Source organism: Lissotriton vulgaris, unplaced genomic scaffold, assembly GCF_964263255.1.
Source record: "Lissotriton vulgaris unplaced genomic scaffold, aLisVul1.2 SCAFFOLD_1439, whole genome shotgun sequence".
Lineage (NCBI taxonomy): Eukaryota > Metazoa > Chordata > Amphibia > Caudata > Salamandridae > Lissotriton > Lissotriton vulgaris.
Genome location: NW_028248022.1, coordinates 409,045 through 427,558, shown reverse-complemented (window position 1 = coordinate 427,558; position 18,514 = coordinate 409,045). Strand labels below are relative to the sequence as shown.

Below are 18,514 nucleotides of genomic sequence, written 5' to 3'. Positions count from 1 at the left end.
TCACAGAATATCTGACTCTTTCCAGGGTGAAAATTAAGTTCAGCTGGCTGGGCTTTGACCACAAGATAACGGGCAAGCAGTTCTACAAGCAAGTGACCACAGTGGGCCGGCGACTGAGCGTAGGCAGCTCAATGAAGAACCCCAAAGAACTGGCAGCCCTGCAAGATGGCAGCAAGTTGTGCCTGTCCACGGTAGACCTAGAGGTGAAATGTGAAAGCCAAAGTGCAGGTAAAGGGGAAGACAATGTGCACACCTACCATTACCAAACACACCTACTCTACACAAAAGCATGCTGTAGTAATCCGCCAAAGGAGAAACGTAGGGTAAAATAAACAACATTTAAAAACTAACCCTTAAAAAAGGAAATATTTTCTTTAGAAGGGCAGTGTTCTGCACCTTGCATGCAGAGCCCTTTTGACAGTGGGCCTTAATTAAAGTGAAAAAGACATAACAAAGTGGCCTACCCTGTGCAAATCATAACACTATCTCACGGAAAACATCCACCACCATTACAACGAGATATCACTATACACGCTGACATACATTAGAAGAGTAAGTGGTGAGGAATGGGTTATATTCCATGTGCTGGGCACACCACCACTACACACACTTGCCCCTCTTAGCAGGATGGTTGTAAGCTATGCATGTTCACTGTATATTCAGGGGTGAGTGAGAAGAGTAGAGCGCTGGCAAAATACCTGATGCATGCATATTCATCACTAGTGTACACCAAGCCCACCAACATGACTTCCAACACCCACCATACAGACACTCACGCATCCCTGTATCCTCACTCATATATTTCACTCAAACACCTCCCTCACGAAACTGACATCTTCTTAGGTGGCTTTGAGTATTTTTTTTAGAAACGTTTGAGCACCTGTTTTTATATTTTCTTTAATGTTCTAGCATATCTGTAGGCGTCCGTAAAGTGTTTGGGAGTGCTGGAGGATATAGTTTCAGTATGTTTAAGTATTGTTTTTGGAGTCTGTGTTTCTTCTGCAGATCTTTAACTAATTTCGTGGAGCATGTTTGACAGTTAATGTGAGATTGTTTCAAATATTGTTTGTCGTGCTACTGCAGTTCTGCAAATGTGTGAATAAAGTTTTAAGGCTCTCCATATGGCTGTTCTTGGAGTGATGTAGAGTTTGTTTAAGGTCTGTTTAAGTTCTTGTTTTGGTTCAAGAATAGCTAACTATTGTTTTAATGTGAATATTTCCGTGATTATTTTTGAGACGTAGTCGGAGTCATTTGTGCAGTTAGAGAGATGTTAAGGGAGAGCTTGTTCAGTTGGTATTTTTTATTTTGAGGTTATATTTTTTCTGTTTGGGAAGCATATGAAGTTGGTTTTAGAGATATGATGTGGGGTGGTTTATTGACAGTTTGCGGGATGTCTGTGGTATTGAAGATAGTCCAACAATGGTTTGGGTTTACTTTGAGTGCCAATTTGAAGTATTTCATGAAATTAAAAAAACAAATCAAAGTTGACACTACTTAGATGTCTTGTGGCGTCAGCATGTCTCAATTCTAAAGCTTTCAAATTCGCCATGATGTTAATCGGATTGTGTGAGTATTATTAAGGAATTGCTCGTTTGGAGGAACTGAACATTTGTTTCTGCGTTTATGTGCAAAGTTACGTTGTGATCTTTTGGTGCTGATTTACTCTTTCACTAAGTTGTGCGTTGATGTTTTGGCCCTTGCAGCATCACCATCCTTTATGCAGAGTGTCTTCAGCCCCATCTTGTTGCTCAGTCTGATCACCATGTGCATCACACAGCTCCGCCTCATCTTCTACATGGGTGCTATGAACAACATTCTGGAGTTTCTTGTGGAAGGCGACCTGGAGACCGGTAAGTGACTTGTTTCTGTGATTTAAGGTAGCAGTTTCTGTCCATCACTGTACTTGCTCTGCCTCAGCGAAGCATGGTCTGCCAACCATTATCCATTCCCTAGCCTAGGAAAGCAGTCCCTGCCTTTAACTTTTGTCCTGTCTTTGTTTCCGCCACTTTTTATGGTGTAGGCCTCAGCCTGTGTCTAGTTTTGTTTCACCCCCCTATTGTTTCGCTTTGTTCGCCCTAAGTTGGCAGGGTATGCTCAGACGTGAGTCCCTTGCTCACTTGGCCACTGGATTCAAGATAGCCTGGCTGATGAGGATTATGAGTCCGAAACCGGTCCCAGGATGCTTGTTTCCGGTCCAGGGAAGACATGGCTTGGCAGTTCGGGCTGGACTGTTCCCATGAGGCACAGGGTCAGACTGATTGCATATGGCCATGTCTGAACTGGGGTGGCTGAGTGAGCTAAAGAATGGTGATGGATTAAACCCAGATCAGTTGACTGGGGGTGAGTGTTTGATTTGCTCAAACGCTCCGTCCATCACCCCCTTTTGTTTCACAGCAGGGATGTTTTATGTCTTGCCTAGGCAGTGCATGCGCGCTGTCTCTTCTGGACATGCAGTATCTACAATATGAGCCTAAAGCACCGCCCAATGTTTTACATTGGTTTTTCTTACTGTCCTTTGTGAATGCCAGCTTTTGTTTGGTAAAGATGCTTAGTAGCCCCTCCTTCTGGACTTTTGTATCCTCCCATGAGGACTACCCCTGTTACATGGGCTCTTACTGTTCAGGTTATTTAGGATACTTTGTGAGCACTCTTATTTTTGTTGGCCTACCTCTGCTCTTGTTTAGTGTTCTGTTTTGTTTACTGCATGTATGAAACGTTCACGACCCTCTTCTGTGTTTTAGCTTAACCCATCACTTAATCTCCCTGTGCCACCCCCCACCCAACTACACCTCCCACCCACAACACTACGTGCCCAACCCCACCACCTCTCCAAGGTCGCTGCTTTTTTCTGCTTGTGTTGGTGCGTGTTCAGCTTCGGCTCCCCCTGTACTGTCCCCGCCCGTCGCTGCTTGTAAGGAGGTCATTCTGCGCTCCATATTGAAACCACACTCTACACTCGAATGGCGGCGGCAAGAATCCTAGTGTCTGATCCCAAACGCCATGGCTGTCCCTTCCGCTACTGGAGTCAGGAGACTGATACAGATCTCAGCGGTGCCATGGCCGCCCTAGCTACCACTCGCTGAGACGAGGGCTTCCCCGCTGCCTCCCAAAAAGTATTTACTCTCAACCCGAGTGGTCCCTACATAGCTGCGTTGCGCTCCACGCAGCCACTTGTCCATATTTTACTCAACCTCTGCAACGAGCAGGTACCCAAATTGCCGAGCTTCGCCCCACGCAGCTATAGGGCCATAATTTAACTGACATCGGACGTAAGGGGTTCCGACATCGCTTTAGTGTCACTTTCATGCCAGTTAGCAAAGCTAAAATGCGACCAAGCCGACATAAGTCTTGTCAGACAATAATTGCCATTATTGGACAGGTCCCTGGTAAGCAAGGTAACTGTGTGACATTGGCACGGTTCTCTGCCGGCACCTCCACCTTAACTACCAGAGAATGTTGAGGCATATGTGTACCCGCTTGTAGTATGCACCAGGGTTAGCGACAATATACGGCGATGTTCAGAGCCATAGGCGTTAAATGCATCCCTGAATTTATTTGCATGGCTGCAGCGGTGGTAAAATGGTCACCTGCTCATTGCCTAAGCAGGCATAGTGACTTCCAGGAAGACGAGCAGTTACTTGAAGCTCAAGTTCCTTCAAGTTGAAGTTGTTTACATTTGGTGGGCTGACCATTGTTTTCTTCCATTATACACAGACTTCAGGATGGACTGACCCTACTCGAGGTAGACTTTGAGTACAGTGTCTATTAAACATCCACATTGTTAAACCACTCTGACTGTCACTCTAAAGTGTATGCAGAGTTAGTTTAGAACATACGTTCATTAGCATGAGACTCTTCTTTCTTTAGAGTCAAAAGTAGCTCTGCCTCCATCATCTAAAAACGTTGGATTGGCTTTCGGCGTCCTCAGATTTGGTTCTAATTTAAAAAAAAAAAGACCTCACTGACGAGTGGAGATAATACGAGCATTTGTGACATTCACCTATTTTAATTCTCTCGGGTGGGAGGGCACGTGATCCACCTAGCATAATTACAGTACACATAATAGCACTCAGTACAACTTAATTTAACTTTAAATAATAACACTCTACTCCCTACCACATACGTACACCCCACATAAAACCAATCTATACTACATAACAACAGTCCACATAAATACACTCCACACCATGCCACATAATTCCAATTAGTATAATTTCACTCAACGCCACACAGTTCCATGCCACACAAATCAACTCAACACGTTTCCATTCCTCGCCACATAATTAACAGTAAACCACAAAATACAAATTAACACAATTACATAACACACCACATATTTCCACATCACACCACAAAATTGAACAGCACACCCCATAATTAAACTCCACTACATAACACTCCACAACACAAAATACCATACCAGATAATTACTCTCCATAACACACAATCACACTCCACATAATTCCAATACACTAAACGCTGCATAATTACTATCCACATTGCACACCATTCCACATAATCCCACTACACACCACATACATCCATTCCAAAACACATAGGTCAAAAACATTTACATTTACAATGCCGATAGCTCTAACTTTCACAAATGCGAGACCTATTGCATGGCCAATGCTTGTATTGTTTTGTAATTGCTGTGTATCTGGTACGTTCTTGCTGCTTGCTTTACTCTCCGGGAGATCATCATTTATAGACTGAGCAGTATGACTCCCTTAGGGTCTGGGTGTTTTACAAGAACTTGCTGTCTGTGGACAAACAGCGGTAGGGAACATTTTGTGGCTTTCTGACTGCGTTCTGACAGTGTTAATGCTTGTAACATTTGCAAGGGCAGAGCGGTAGTGGTATGTGTGGCATCTCTGGGCAGGGTAGGAACACTGCTTGCCATATCTCCAATTGTTAGGCTGCGTTGGTAGTTGTGGCAGCTCTGATGCCAGGTCAATGTGGGTACTTGCAGCATCTCGGATGACTGCATGTTTAATGCCAGGGCTGTCTCTGATCTGAGTCAGTGGCATCTCTGAAATCAGGTTTAGTACTTTAGGTATGTCTGATCGTAGGGCAATGTTGGCACCTTTGGCAACTCGTGGGCAAGGCAGGGCTGGCAGCAGGACCTCTATGGGGGCTTAAAAGTGCTGATGCTTGGGCACCTCAGGGGCAGCAGCATTTTCAGGGACAGGAATGTAGTGTGGTATGTGGCATCATCTTGGCAGGGAAGTGATGTGATCTGAGGAAATGCTCAGCACCAAAGCTTATAATAATAACCTGCTTTTACATATCACTTCAAACTGCACTTCTGCTGTTTCTAAGCGCTGCACATAACAGGTGTTAGTCGTACTACCCAATTTCATGGTGCTCAATTTACTGACCTTGGAGATGGAAAGCTGGATTGGACTTGCCTCAGTACAAATGTATGTCCTGCAGACAAAAGCAGATGCCAGCAGACAGTTTTTAATCAGTCAGCCATCTTGTCATACCTCTTTATGGCATCTGTGATGGCAGGACATTTTTTTTAGGATTTGTGATTTTTCACATTATGGAAGGCTGTCAGTGCTTGCAACATTTACATTACACATTGGTGCCTGTGTCATGTCTGACTGCAGTGCACTGGTTGTATATGTGATGTGATGTGATTGGGTTCTTATATAGCGCTGTACCACTCCAAGGAGTATCTTGGCGCTACGACTCCAGGATGTTAAATAGAGATGAGAGGTAATGATGTTTTGGTGAGCGTGCAGGGAGGGGATCATAGCAATGCTTTATAGTCTGATTCTGACAGGGAGTAGATCCAGGTTTTTAGGTTTTTCCTGAAACTGAGTTCCGTTGTATTTTGGCGTAGAGACAAGGGGAGGTTGTTCCAGGCCTTTGCTCCGATGACTGCAAGAGATTTTCCTCCCTTGGTCGTTAACCTAAATCTAGGGACTTGAAGTTGGTTAGTAGTAGATGACCTGAGGGTTCGTTTCGGCTGATATGCTTGAAAGTACTTCCTCAAGTACAGCGGGCCTAGGTTGTGGTAGGCTCTGTAGGTGATGGTGAGTACTTTAAAGAGGATGCGTTTATGCACCGGGAGCCAGTGCAATGCATCCAGTGCTGCCGATGCTGAGGACCTTCTGGGTAGTTTCAGTACAAGCCTGGCTGCTGCGTGTTGGACCATTTGCAGTCTGTGCAGGGCCGATTTATTCAGCCCTGCATACAGACTGTTGCAATAGTCCAGTCTGGACGTTATGAGCGCTACAGCCACTGTCCGCCTGGCACTTAGGGGAAGGAAATCAAAAAATTTCCTAAGGCTTTTGATGGTTCCGAAACAAGTCCCAGCTACTTCTTTGGCTTGTAGTCTGAAAGAGAGGGTATTGTCGAACTTGATGCCCAGGTTTCGAACAGAATTAGTTGTCTTGGGGGGGGCTTCCACCATTTCCGGCCACTAGTCCTTTGGAGAGAAACAATTATTGAGGCCAAAAGGAACAATCTCAGTTTTGGCTGAGTTACATTTTAGATGATTTTGGGTCATCCACTCATGTGAGGCCTCAGAGTGCAGTGCATTGTTGCTGAGTATGGTGTTGCATTAAAAATACTTGGAATGTGCCCATTAATGTCTCCTGAGGCATGCATGTATTCCGGAACCAGACAGCATGACCCAGTGTGTAGTAACTGTATAGCTCTTCAATCCCTGATGACACAGCACCCAAGATAATGTGCTGCACGTCAAAACAGTTATGAGGTCCCAAATGCGAGGCCTATTGGCTATGCCAATGCTTGTTTTTATTAGTCACAGTAAGCAGAGAAGCAGAGTGTTGAGAGGTCTCCCTGTCTCCAGCTACCAAGCCCTGTCCTTAGTCAATGCATGGGTCTGTGTCTGTCACTACATCTGCCCATCTGTCTGTCTCCGGGCAGTGACCTCTGCGCGTCCCTGCGCTCTGTGATGGCCTGTCCGTCTCTATGTATGCTGTGTCTCGGGACAGTGGTCTCTGACGGTTTCTGCATCTACCCTGTAACAACAGGGCAGGGTTTATCATTATACCTGTCCTGTCTCAAATCCACTATCTCCACCTGTCGGTTTTGCCTGCTGTGTCTCGGCGCACGCGTCTATAGTCTCCAGGTACCAGGCGTCGACGGCTCGGCATCTGTCTGTCTCTATATCCGCTATGTCTCAGAGCAGCAGTCTCTGCCTGTCTGTTCTCTATCTCTCTGTGCACTGGTCTTGTCCCAGGTCTACAGCCTCCTGTCTTTTCCTGCTCTGCAGCAGGTCGGCCGTCTCTGACAGCTGTCTCGTGACTGTCCTCTCTCTTCCTGCGCCTCTGCGCCTCCTTTCTCTGCACTCTCTCAGACAGTTCATTCTGCTTCTTTGCCGCCTCCAGACTGAAGAAGTATTTTTAGTGGTTGATTTCATCGGCCAAACGGAAAGATTAAGTTCCTGAACAGTTGACGTCTTAAAAATATCCAGATTGCAAAACAGCCGAAGAGGCAGAAATGAGGGATTGAGAGAGAACCGGCCAGGGCCTGTCTGAGCCGGAGCCGGGAATGAGTCAAGCGCAGATTTGTGAGGGTCAGAGGGAGGGAGGCAGGGAGGGAGGCAGGTGGGGTGGTGGAGGGAGAGAGAGAGATGTGAAGGGACGGGGCAATGAGTATAAAGCTAGAAAAGGGCAAGATAAAGAAAATAGATAAAGTGGGGGAGAGAGTGGGAGTTCAGGGGCAGTCTGGGCGATTAGCAGGAGAAGAGAGAGGGTGGCGTGTGTGGAGTGCTCCAGATGTTGTCACGTGAAGCAGCTGCCAGTCCCCAGTGACGCACAGACGCCGCTTGCGTAGCGAGTGCCTCCGCCCTCAGTTCCGTTCTCTTTTATTACTCGCACGGACCTAACCTTCCGTTCCCACTCTGGGATTCCCAGAAAGGGGCCTCGCGTGTCAGCGTGGGACAGAGCGTGTCCTGAGGGGCGGCGTGTTCTGGCGGAGGCGTCCAGCCTGGGGTCCTCTCATTAGTCAGCACTGGACCGCTCGCTCCTCCACCCACTCCTTTGTATCTCCTTCTCTTTGTGATGGTGCAATTTTAGGAATGGAGCAGCTGACCTCAGCAGTGCGAGCTTCACTTCGTCTACCGACTGATGTGTCATCAGAATGTTCACACCACAAGTGACGCATACACCACGAATGGATGCACACTGATAGAAATGTCACCAGCCATGTGCCTAAAGTGGTGCCTGTCAATGCCAAGCCGAGTACCAGAGGGGGAAAACAGAGAGGTCATGCTTCAGAGGGACTCTGTAGCCATAGTGACCCTGGTTCAGAGGTGAATTATCAAGAGGTTTGGACTTAACTCTGTATACTAAGGTCACCCAAGCTCTGAGCTACTGTGTGTCTTGGCATCAAAGGTTTAAGAGTTTTGGTTCTGAAGTCAGGGGTCCGAGGCATCCAGAGGTCAAGTGTCTGAGACCATGTTCTATGATCAATGGAGAGGGAAAAGAGAATTAGTTGTCAAAAGGATAGACCGACATCCAAAGTAGCTTTGTTTCCTGAGATCAGGGAATCAAAGAGGCCCTGCCCTATGCTTCGAATACAGAGAGGTGCTTTGTCTCAGGGTCATTAATGAGAGCGCTTTTAAACTTTGAATTCAGACGCCACTAGTGTCTGAAGGATGAATCTGTTATAGATTCACAATGCTGTTCACCATCTTCAAATCTTGTTGTTGGGCCTCAAATAAATTGCATCTATGTTGAAGTTTAACATTTTGGGCATTGTCCGTTGGAGTCTGTATCATGTCCCTCCAGTGATCTCAGTGGCGACCCTATAAAACTAATGCTGCGGTGTCCAAGATCAAGGTTCAGAGAAGCTTTGTGCTCTTCAACGTCAGGACGGGTGGGCTCCGCGCTTTGAGGGTCGCATGTGATCCAATGTGTGTTCTGTGCCGAGAACAAACCTAGGGGTCCTTTGTATCTAAGGTTAGAGTTTCCATCCAAACTGCTGTGAGTCGTGGTATTCTTTCTGCCCACAGGTCCCTATAGGAAATCCAAAGATGAAAGTTTTTCTGTTACCATAAGTCGAAGGTGTTATCAATGACTTATGGTTTGAAGCAGGGGTTGTTCCAGGCATATGTTGGTTACGCAAAGGTTATATAACCTACTGAGATCACTAGCAGAGTGGAAGCTGCAGCGGAAAGCTCAGTTTAGGCCAGATAGGGCCCCACCAGTAGCTTGCACTTTCCAGAACTAGTTTGCCAACTTTAACCTGAGCTACTTTCCTTTTTGACATTGTAGAGCATGGTTCTTTCTCCAATTGTAAGCACACAACAATGATAATTCAATAGTTAAGTTTGCTCTAGGAATTGCTAACAGTGGTATCAGTTAGAAGATACATGAAATGTCAAAGCAGGCGAATAAAACACTAAGCAATGTAGGAAATTAAGCTTGTGGTAGTGCTGGTTAATAGTCACAGACTGGTTGGCCATTAACTGATGGAAGAGCCCATGAGGGGGTTCAGGGTTTTATGTAAACGGTCACCAACATTTTAGAGGATCAAAAAAAAATGTGCAGAAAAAATAATGGAAAGATAAAGGCTTAGGTCCAGGCATTTAGCAAAAGTGGTTTTGAACTGGTTTGATGCTTGGTTATAGCACTAATCAGGCAACTTATACAGACATGACCTGCCGATGCCTTGGGATAGTCGATTTCTCGTTCTGTAACATGTAAGAGTTAGTCGATTTATGTCTTCCGATCACAGATAGAGCAAGCCTTTTCCTAAAAAGTTCAGAAAAGCACCGGAAATATTTTTTTTAAAATGTACCAACAAAAAACATACACATGCAATAAATAAGGAGTTCTTATCAAATACTATGGATGTATTACAAGCGAGGGTGAGAGGGTGGAGGCCAATTCACAACAGAATGTTTCTGAGATGCACTGCTTGCCTAGATGTACAATCAAAAGACAGAGTTTGGGGGAAGAGATCTACCAGCGTCTAGATTACAGCAAGGACTCGGAAAACAGAGGATAGAGGTCTACAAAGGAGAATATTCTCCAATGAATAGAAAATCATTTGTTTTAATTATACTCTTAGACACTTATCAATAACAAGTGATGTCATACCTTTATTAAAACATTCATAGTCCTAGTCAAAAGTGAACACGAGTGGGGGGAGGAGCCTAGCTCGCAACCGCGATGGCCGCCTGATTCCTCGGCTCCGCTGACCCTTTTGCCATTCTCCCGGTTTCCGCACCATCCTGCCTTCTATCCGAGCACTGCGCTACACCAGCGGAACCGGGAGGCAAACCTGGTCACGCCGATGTTTTTCTTTCCTCGATCCCGGCAGTAGAAGCCCCGGAACACCCTCACCCTTCCGGACGCCGATCAGCGCAGCCCGAGTCTTTGTTCTGCTGAGACGGCCGGCCCTGTACACAAAGACGGCGGCCATTACAGGTCGGACAGAGCCGGCTGCTGTACCCCGTCGGCTGCACCTGAATCCCTGCGCTTTACTCCGCTGATTCTGATTCTGGGCGCCGCCGCTACCGGAGACACAATGTATCTGCTCTCCAGCCCCGGGACGGCTCCTCCGCAACATTGTTTCCCCTAACGCCGCTGCGAGCGCCATCTTCTTGCCTGCCATCGGCTCCTGCAATCGTGGACCCAGGGCTGCCGGTGCGGACGCGTGCGTCTGCCCGAGCCATTTCACATCTGTGCCGGGATGGAAAATACTGCCCCTGTGCTCCCAGACTGCCTCCATCGTGCCTCGACTCGGCAGGGTGCTCGAAGGATTGCTGAGGGTGATGACGGACGACCAGTGGGACTGCCTCTCGTCTGCCATACTCGAGTGCTGGAAGGGGCTGCGTCCCTGCCCTTCGAGGCGCCTTTGCAACTTGGTGACATACTGTGCGCCCTAGATGACCTCAGGTCTGCCATGCGTACTGTTGCCTGTGAATTGGGGGCTCGGATGGATGCTACTCTGCTTACTGCCCCCCAGTCTGTCCGCAAGCGGGACACTGCGCCACACCCTGTAGCTGATTTCCATGGTTCATTTGCCAATGTCGCCATTGAACCGCTGCGGTCGCGAGACCCCGTCATTGCTGAGGTGCTGGAAGCACCCCCAAAGGAACGCAAGCTCTCTGGGGTGACGAACTGGCTTGGGAGACGCCGCGGGACACCACGCCTGGGGGCTTCCTCGTGGACTACTGGCGGACCTCCGTTTCTCATCCTGAAGCGGCCATTACCGTGTGGACTAGCTGCCTTTGGTGGACCATTGTCGCGCTGTGGATCTTCTGCTATGATTGTGGACCACATGGTTACGTCTTGGATGGACTTTGGTGATCGTCCCCCCATTCAGCTGTGGTCCCTTTGTTTGGTCCCACCTTCCAAGATGTCTATTGTGCAGCTGGATTGTGTCGTTACACCGCACCGTAGGGGGCAGGGTTGAGGATGTCCCCTCCTGAATCAGGACTGCCTCTCTTGTACTGCTGGGTTGCTGACGGACTGCCGGGGATATTGAACATTGGTATTGTACTGGTCTTGCGGTCGGGGTAAGGGCGGCCAGGGTACTGTATGCTAATTGTGTTGGATATACTTGATTGGCCCTCCTCCGGTCTTATGTGAATTGTATTCTTTCTTCCTTCTCCTTTTTCCCTTTCTTTTTCTCTTTCTCAATTTTCTCTTCTCTCGCTGTATTTCGGGTTATGGGGAGACAAACACTCTGCTAGGGGGGGGGGGGGGGTAGGCCGTAGCCTCTGCATGTGTGTAGGGTGGGGGGGTAAATTTTAGTTTGTGTTTCTTTCTATGGCGCCTTTTTGCTATTTTATAATTTCTTCTTTTTCTCTTGGCCCGTGTTAGGCATTCTGGGGGATGGGTGGTAGCGCGGTAATAGATGGGATGTCGCGTCCTCTCTAGGGGTGTGCATAATTTGTGGCCATCCTCTGGCTGGGACCTGTATGTTGCAAATTGTACCGATTGGTAAGGGTGTATATTGTCGAGTCCCACCTACATGGACCTAGTTTCTTCTTTCTCATTTGTATAAGTACGGAGTAATATGACCTGATCTTAATGGTTGCAATGAAAACTTTTAAAATTAACCTTCACTGATTCTGGGACATGGTAATATGGTAATTACAGTGTAACTTTTTTAATGCTTGCTTACAATGTGGGATATTACTGTGTCGCCGTAACACTGCATTGGTGCTTAACTGTTTCCGTGGCCGGCCGGCAGGTTGTAGGCCCGTACTTGTTCTGATTCTATGCACAATAAAGGTTTTCAAAAATTAAAAAAAAAAAAAAAAAAGTGAACACGAGTGATACCACCAGACTTAGGGATCCCGCTTCCCAAATGTTTGTCTTAGAGGAAACAAACAGTGTGCGAGCCTGTGAAGGCATCTGTTAAACGCATATCATTCGTCATCACCGCCATCAAGTTGGATGCAGTTTTTACAGCAGGGTGGGAGCATTAGACACACAGATATAGATTGTCACCTCTACCAAAGTGACGCGCCAGTGACTGGAGTAGATCTGAACTCTCAAATATAACAAATCGAATTCATATGAAGCTGAATGAAAGATGAATGCGTCTCACTGATGCTATGTGGTGGTGTTGACAGTTAAGAAATACCATCTTTTTCACCCTGCATTGATTTCTACCTAATCATATCCACCTTTTGCTCTCCCTCTCGATCCGTTCCAGCACCCTATGCAGTTTGCTTTGTATGGCTGTCTTAAAGTGGCTTATGCGCTGTTCCCCTGGAAATGACTTCTGAGCTGCCTGTCTATCTGTGTGCCTTCACCCTTGAGATATTTCTGATAATTTTGCTTTTTTTGCTTCTTGCTCCTGTGGCGGCTCTTCTCGCTCACTGCTGCTGATGCAGTGATGAGCACGGGTAAGCAGTTCTCAGATTCTTAACGTGCTAACATTGCCTAACCCGTTAGTGTTTTGCATGTTGTGTTAACTGTATGTCTGTCTTTTCGCGGCTGCTTAGTGTTGCAGCAGTGTGTAACATTCTCATGGATTTACACTGTAGTATGCATGGTCTTATTAATGTTGTCTGTCAAGGAATCAGTAATTGAAACAAGGGGACTTTCAAGGTTCATACAGTGTCATGGGCGTTTCTAAGTGAAATATGTTCTTAGCTTGTGTGGCTGTAGATATACATGCTCTGCATACTCCTGCCATCTAATGCTGGGCTCAGCCATTGCAAGTTGCGTTTCTTCAAAGGAGCTTCAGGTCACGGTATATGGACAGACTCCTCCCGCAGTCCACAATGCATATGGGCACGAGTCCACCCTTAAAATGTTTTTCCGCCACCAAGTTTAAATGTGTTCAGTAAGAGATCCACAAGTTCTTTGTGCTTGCTTGGGCTTGACTGTTCTTTAATTTCAACACCGACGATCAGAGAACAATTTTTGCATGTAGTTTACCGACTTCTATGACCAACCATGACTGCTGTAGAGATACATCATGCAACAGATTAAGACTTGTCAGGTCCTTTTTGATCCATGTGAAAACAGCTTGAAGAATGTGGGAAGGCAGAAAGGGATGGCGCAAGCACCCTGCCATTTTTGCCCACAGTGCAATGCCAACTATTTTTGGCTGATTGCCACAGATTCTGCAATCTGTTTCTAGGCAGATCATAACTCCTACAAGTTCTGTACTGCATTCAGCTGTAAAAATGCTCTAAGGTGAAGAAAGGAACAGTAGGAACAACTAAAGATGCAGTAACAGTCATCTGCAGAGGCTCCTCATATCTTCAGCGAACAAGACTCTCTTGACATTGAGGAAAGGGTACAGGGCCCACTGCAGTATCAGCAAGCCAGCCGATGCGCAGTCCGTAGACCTTATCTTCAAGCCCCTCTGACTGGACACTTTATACATCGATCCCTATGGGGCTGAGAAAAAAAAAGACAACACCTTAGGACCACAGTGAGTATCACCTGGCACCAAAGCACTGGTGCAAAGATCCACTCACCGAAATGCCCTTGCACCGAGGCAGAGCACCACTCCAGATGGAGTCGTGCATCGAGCCACGAACACTCAGGAAAGAAGACCTTGAGTTTTGGTGCACTGCTACCTTGGTCTCCAGTATACACAGAGATAAGGCTTCAAAGTCAAGCAATCCCCCAAGGAAAAGTGTCGAACGCCACCACACTTTGATACCTTCGCCCATGAATGCCACGGCTGGGGCTGAAGTCGGTGCTGAAACCATACTCAAGCCCAATTATACACTCTCTACGCCAAGATAAAAGAGATCTATAGCACCCATTCTCCAAAGGATAGTAGAAGAACAGGATGCTAGACAACCGGGCTCTTTATCCACTCCGAGACTGGAAAGTTATCTGCCATGCCGCCCCATCAGAACACTTTGAGCAATTTTCCCCCAATTCATAAGACACAGGCTTACCTTTGAGGAAGAACGGTGTTTCAAGGAACCTCTATACCCACTGCCTAAGAGACACACTGCCAAGGCTAAAAACCGTCCTCCACAGCCTTCTACCCCCAGACACTCAATCCTATCTCCATCTCTACTGCCTCCACAATGCCCATAATACACATCCCTTCCACTTCTGCCAAAGTCTCCAGTTCACTCTACCCGGTGCGCATGGCCATTTTTCTAGCACTCAAAACCTTCCACTCGATGGTATGACACACAAGGTGGTACTTGTACCCATGGACAGCATGACAGCAATGAATTACACACAGAAACACTCCCCTCTACTTTTAGAACTAGCTCAACAGGTTTGGCACTGAGCAATCTGCTACAATATCCCTCTTCTGGTGCATAACTGTGGGTAGACATTAACTTTACAAACCTCTTAAGCATGACATATCAACAGGTCTGCCAGTGGGAACATCATCCACAAGTCCTCCACAGGTACTTTCTTTGGTGGGACCCCCTCCATCGACCTATTCTCCATCCCAAAAAATGCAAAAAGGGAGGAGTCATTCCATATTCTGTGACTCCAAGCTTCTTCAAAGAAAACAACTTGTACTGTCTGAGCCTAGCTGTAGATGGCAGGAATATGCAAAGATTGTGAATCTACAGCACAACACACTATAAATAAATGCTTAGAGGGTAAGTACCGTTCCCGGGTTTCATTTCATGACTGCAGATGCATGTGATGGGGTCTATGGAAAAGGGCCTGTTAGAGACGGAGAAAGGGGCACGGGAAACCTTCCCTTATAAGGGACAGGAGAGTAGGGCCTTCAAAATATTGGAGAAGACAGGGTTTTCCACTAACATTAAGATAGAGCACCTGTTGTAGAGGCTCATTCATGTAACCTCACAAAGTTTGTTTCTTGCTGTATTGATTTCTCGATGGGCTTTTCCACAGTGAGTTTGTACACCTCCATCTTTGGTGTCCTGCAGCTGCTCTGCCTGCTCACAGCCCCAGTGATCGGGTACATCATGGACTGGAAGCTAAAGGACTGCGAGGACGGCACAGAAGAGCCAGATGATAAAGACACCACAGCGTACGTAGAAAACTACCCTGGTCTAATTTCTGTACACAGACTATACTGTGCTGCTAGAGAAGGTTGTTTCTGCGTGATCCTTGGAAGTAACTTTTGGGGGCTATTCAGAAAAGACTGTTATACCATCAAGGAATTGCATTGCCTTAGAATTAGTGACACGGCCACAAGAGGACTTGAGAAGTAGGGCACAGAGAGATGATCATTTGAGATTAATATTTGCTTGGAAAGGGATCATAACTATGGTTTTGTAGAGCTCAGGGGGTTTACACTATCCCATCATTAAGAAAAGGAGAAACGGCACATCAAGTAATGAGTGTCTAATGGATAAGCTATGGGGGCGAAGAGGAGAGGGCCCAGAACAGAGCCTTCAGATGGTCGAGGGGAGGGGGTGAAGATTGATGACCCAAAACACCGTGTAAGGTTGGATGCTGAAAAAAATGACATTTGCAATGTCCAATAGCTCTAACTTTAAGAAGACGAGACCATTGCATTGTAAATGCTTGTTTACATTTCTTGAGTAGTGCGTGCATTGGCGCTTTTAATGTTCGGGTAGATGGAGTTATCCAATGCCTGTGGACTAGGAGTATCAGGCATGAAACTGCAAAGACAGTTGTGCATACCAAATGTTTTCACCATGCCACTGATTTGCACACTAGATATAGAGTGGAACCAGAGCGCGAGGTCATTGGACCACTCATCTTGGAATACACAGAGTGGCACGGGTGGAGGGTGACGGGTTGCACATCTGGTGCCAGAGGATGCATAGGGACTCCTGGAGCTTTATGGGCCTGTCACTGGGAATGCCACTCAGTGTGGGTACAGTAGAAGGAGTATAGGACAGATGTTGTGTTCAGAAGTATGCAGGAGGAGTCCCAGACGTTGACGCGGGTGTACTGCTAGCTCACGTTAACACAAGCGCTATTGAGATGAGATGAAATGAGACCAGGAGTTCCAGGAGGATACAAGGGGGAAGGTTTGGGCAGGGGAAGGGGCTGAGGTCATGTAGATGTGAATAGGGTCAGAGTTCAAACTAAGAGCCTGTCAGAGCTACAGAGGGAGGGGTTTAGTGGATGTTGAGGATATGACAGTGAGTTCCACTGGGTAGCTGGAGAAAATCGTTCGGTGGCTGAGGGATGATGCCAGGGGGATGTCAGAGGGCGTGTCTTTGGAACGACCGGTTGGAGTGCTTCAGGATGTGATGTGCCTGGTGATTTAATGAAGAGTGCTGGAGATGCCATTTAATATGCAGTTGGAGAAGGAACGTAGATAAAGGAATGACATTGTGGAGCTTGTGAATGATACGTAATGAGAGGAGATTTCACGGATGCGCTGGGTGATGTCACTGAGGAACATTGGGTGGGCGAGGCTGTCAGTGGGGGAGTTCAAGGAATTGGAACCATGGCAGCTGATGGAGTATACCTAACATGGTCATGGTGCCACTTGTCCTCAGCCCCTCGCCCTTTCCCACGGGTGGACAATGCTTGCTTCTCCCTACTCTATTTTGAAAACTCACTGCCTGTTTAAATTTACTTCCATTCCTAGTGGCGACAAGAAACCAAAAAGAAGAGACCGTCAAATCCAGAAGATCACAAACGCAACCAGAGCTTTTGCTTTTACCAACCTCCTGCTGGTGGGATTTGGATTCACGTGTCTTGTCAATAATCTGCCTTTACAGGTGAGGGTTACACTGGAGGTGGGTGCAGGCAGTGAGTGCGGGGCATATGCTATGAGGGGACGGTGCAGGGGATATGGATTGGGAAGACTGATGAAGGTCTGAAAAGTACAGAGTCAGCATAGGGCGAGGAGTGCAGGGTACATGGTATGAGCAGAGAGGCGCAGGACATATAGTGTATGGAGATATTAGCGGATAGTCGGTGGTTGGAGATGGATTGACTGAGGTGGGAATTGGCATTGGCGGTGGATGGCACTGCTGAATGGACGGCTGCAGAATGGCTCATGTTTTGCATTGTGTGCTTGAGAGGCAGGCATAGAATTGGGTAAGATTATAAGTAAGTATTGGAGTGCAACTGATGGGCTGGGAAGAGACGAGTGGTCGGCAAAGGACAGGAGGGAAGGCATTAACAAAGAGACCTTCCCTTTCCCAGACCGGAGTAGCCGCAGTCCCTAGAGCTGGTTGCTACGAGCAGCGAGTGTCATGGAGGAGAGAGAGGGTTGCATGCACCACTAACAAGTGGGAACAGGTGTGTTGAGGAAGATGAGCGGAGCAGATCGTTAGATGAGGTAGAAGGAGGTGTAGGTGCAGAGGAGGGTGGACAGGGGAGGTAGAGCAAGTGGGAAGATGGGAAAAATGCAGACATGACAAATTCTGTGTGGTGGACCAGGGCCTTTAGGAGAAAGGGTTTCATTCCTCTCTTTCCTTCTTTTGTTCCAGATTCTCTCCTTTATTTTGCACACCATTGTGAGAGGATTTATCCACTCTGCTGTCGGAGGTCTCTATGCAGCTGTGTAAGTCACTGATTGTCTAGATCACACTGGGAGGTGGTGCATGTGGAGTATAAGATGCCTTACATAGATGTGTTGGGATGCTTGGGTGTGAGACGAGAGGAATGATTCTCAGTCCTGTGGCTGGGATTACAGAATTTCCTAGAACACCATTTGCTATATACACGCTGATTTCCAACATTTGTTTGCCCTACGTTTTCTCTGCCCCTTTCACTGATTGGCAATCAGTGAGCCTAGCTAACTCTCCTTGCTCTCTGCCCCAAATGCTGTGTTTGTAGAGAGAGATGTCACCCCTTTACACGTTTCCTGGACGTTTGGTGGAGCCTGTTCCCCTCGCTACCAGTTCCTTCATACGCCAACTCATTTACTTGCTCTGCTTGTGTGTAACTTTCCTCGGCTCCCCTTCCTGATGTGGAGAGATTTCCTTTGACTTCACATTTTCTGTTGATGAAGCCTGAAGACTTGGTCCTTATTACCCACGTGCTATTAGTGATGGAGGATGGACGGTGATAACCCTCCCTCCATTCCCTTCTAGACTCCTAATGTGCCCATATCTCCTCTTTCTCATTAGCGGAGCCCGATCTCTGTGTCAATGTACACAGGACACATTACT

The 18,514-nt window shown here is 47.0% G+C and overlaps 1 protein-coding gene across 1 annotated transcript in view; it reads left to right on the top strand.

Moving 5' to 3' along the window:
* LOC147664950 (large neutral amino acids transporter small subunit 4) overlaps positions 1-18,514 on the top strand; it is a 74,462-nt gene that overhangs the window by 38,403 nt on the left and 17,545 nt on the right. The window contains exons 8-12 of the mRNA XM_086949866.1: positions 26-228; positions 1,704-1,850; positions 15,300-15,438; positions 16,981-17,113; positions 17,831-17,904. Of these exons, the coding sequence (XP_086805992.1) occupies positions 26-228; positions 1,704-1,850; positions 15,300-15,438; positions 16,981-17,113; positions 17,831-17,904 (696 nt within the window). The remainder of the gene's footprint in view (positions 1-25; positions 229-1,703; positions 1,851-15,299; positions 15,439-16,980; positions 17,114-17,830; positions 17,905-18,514) is intronic.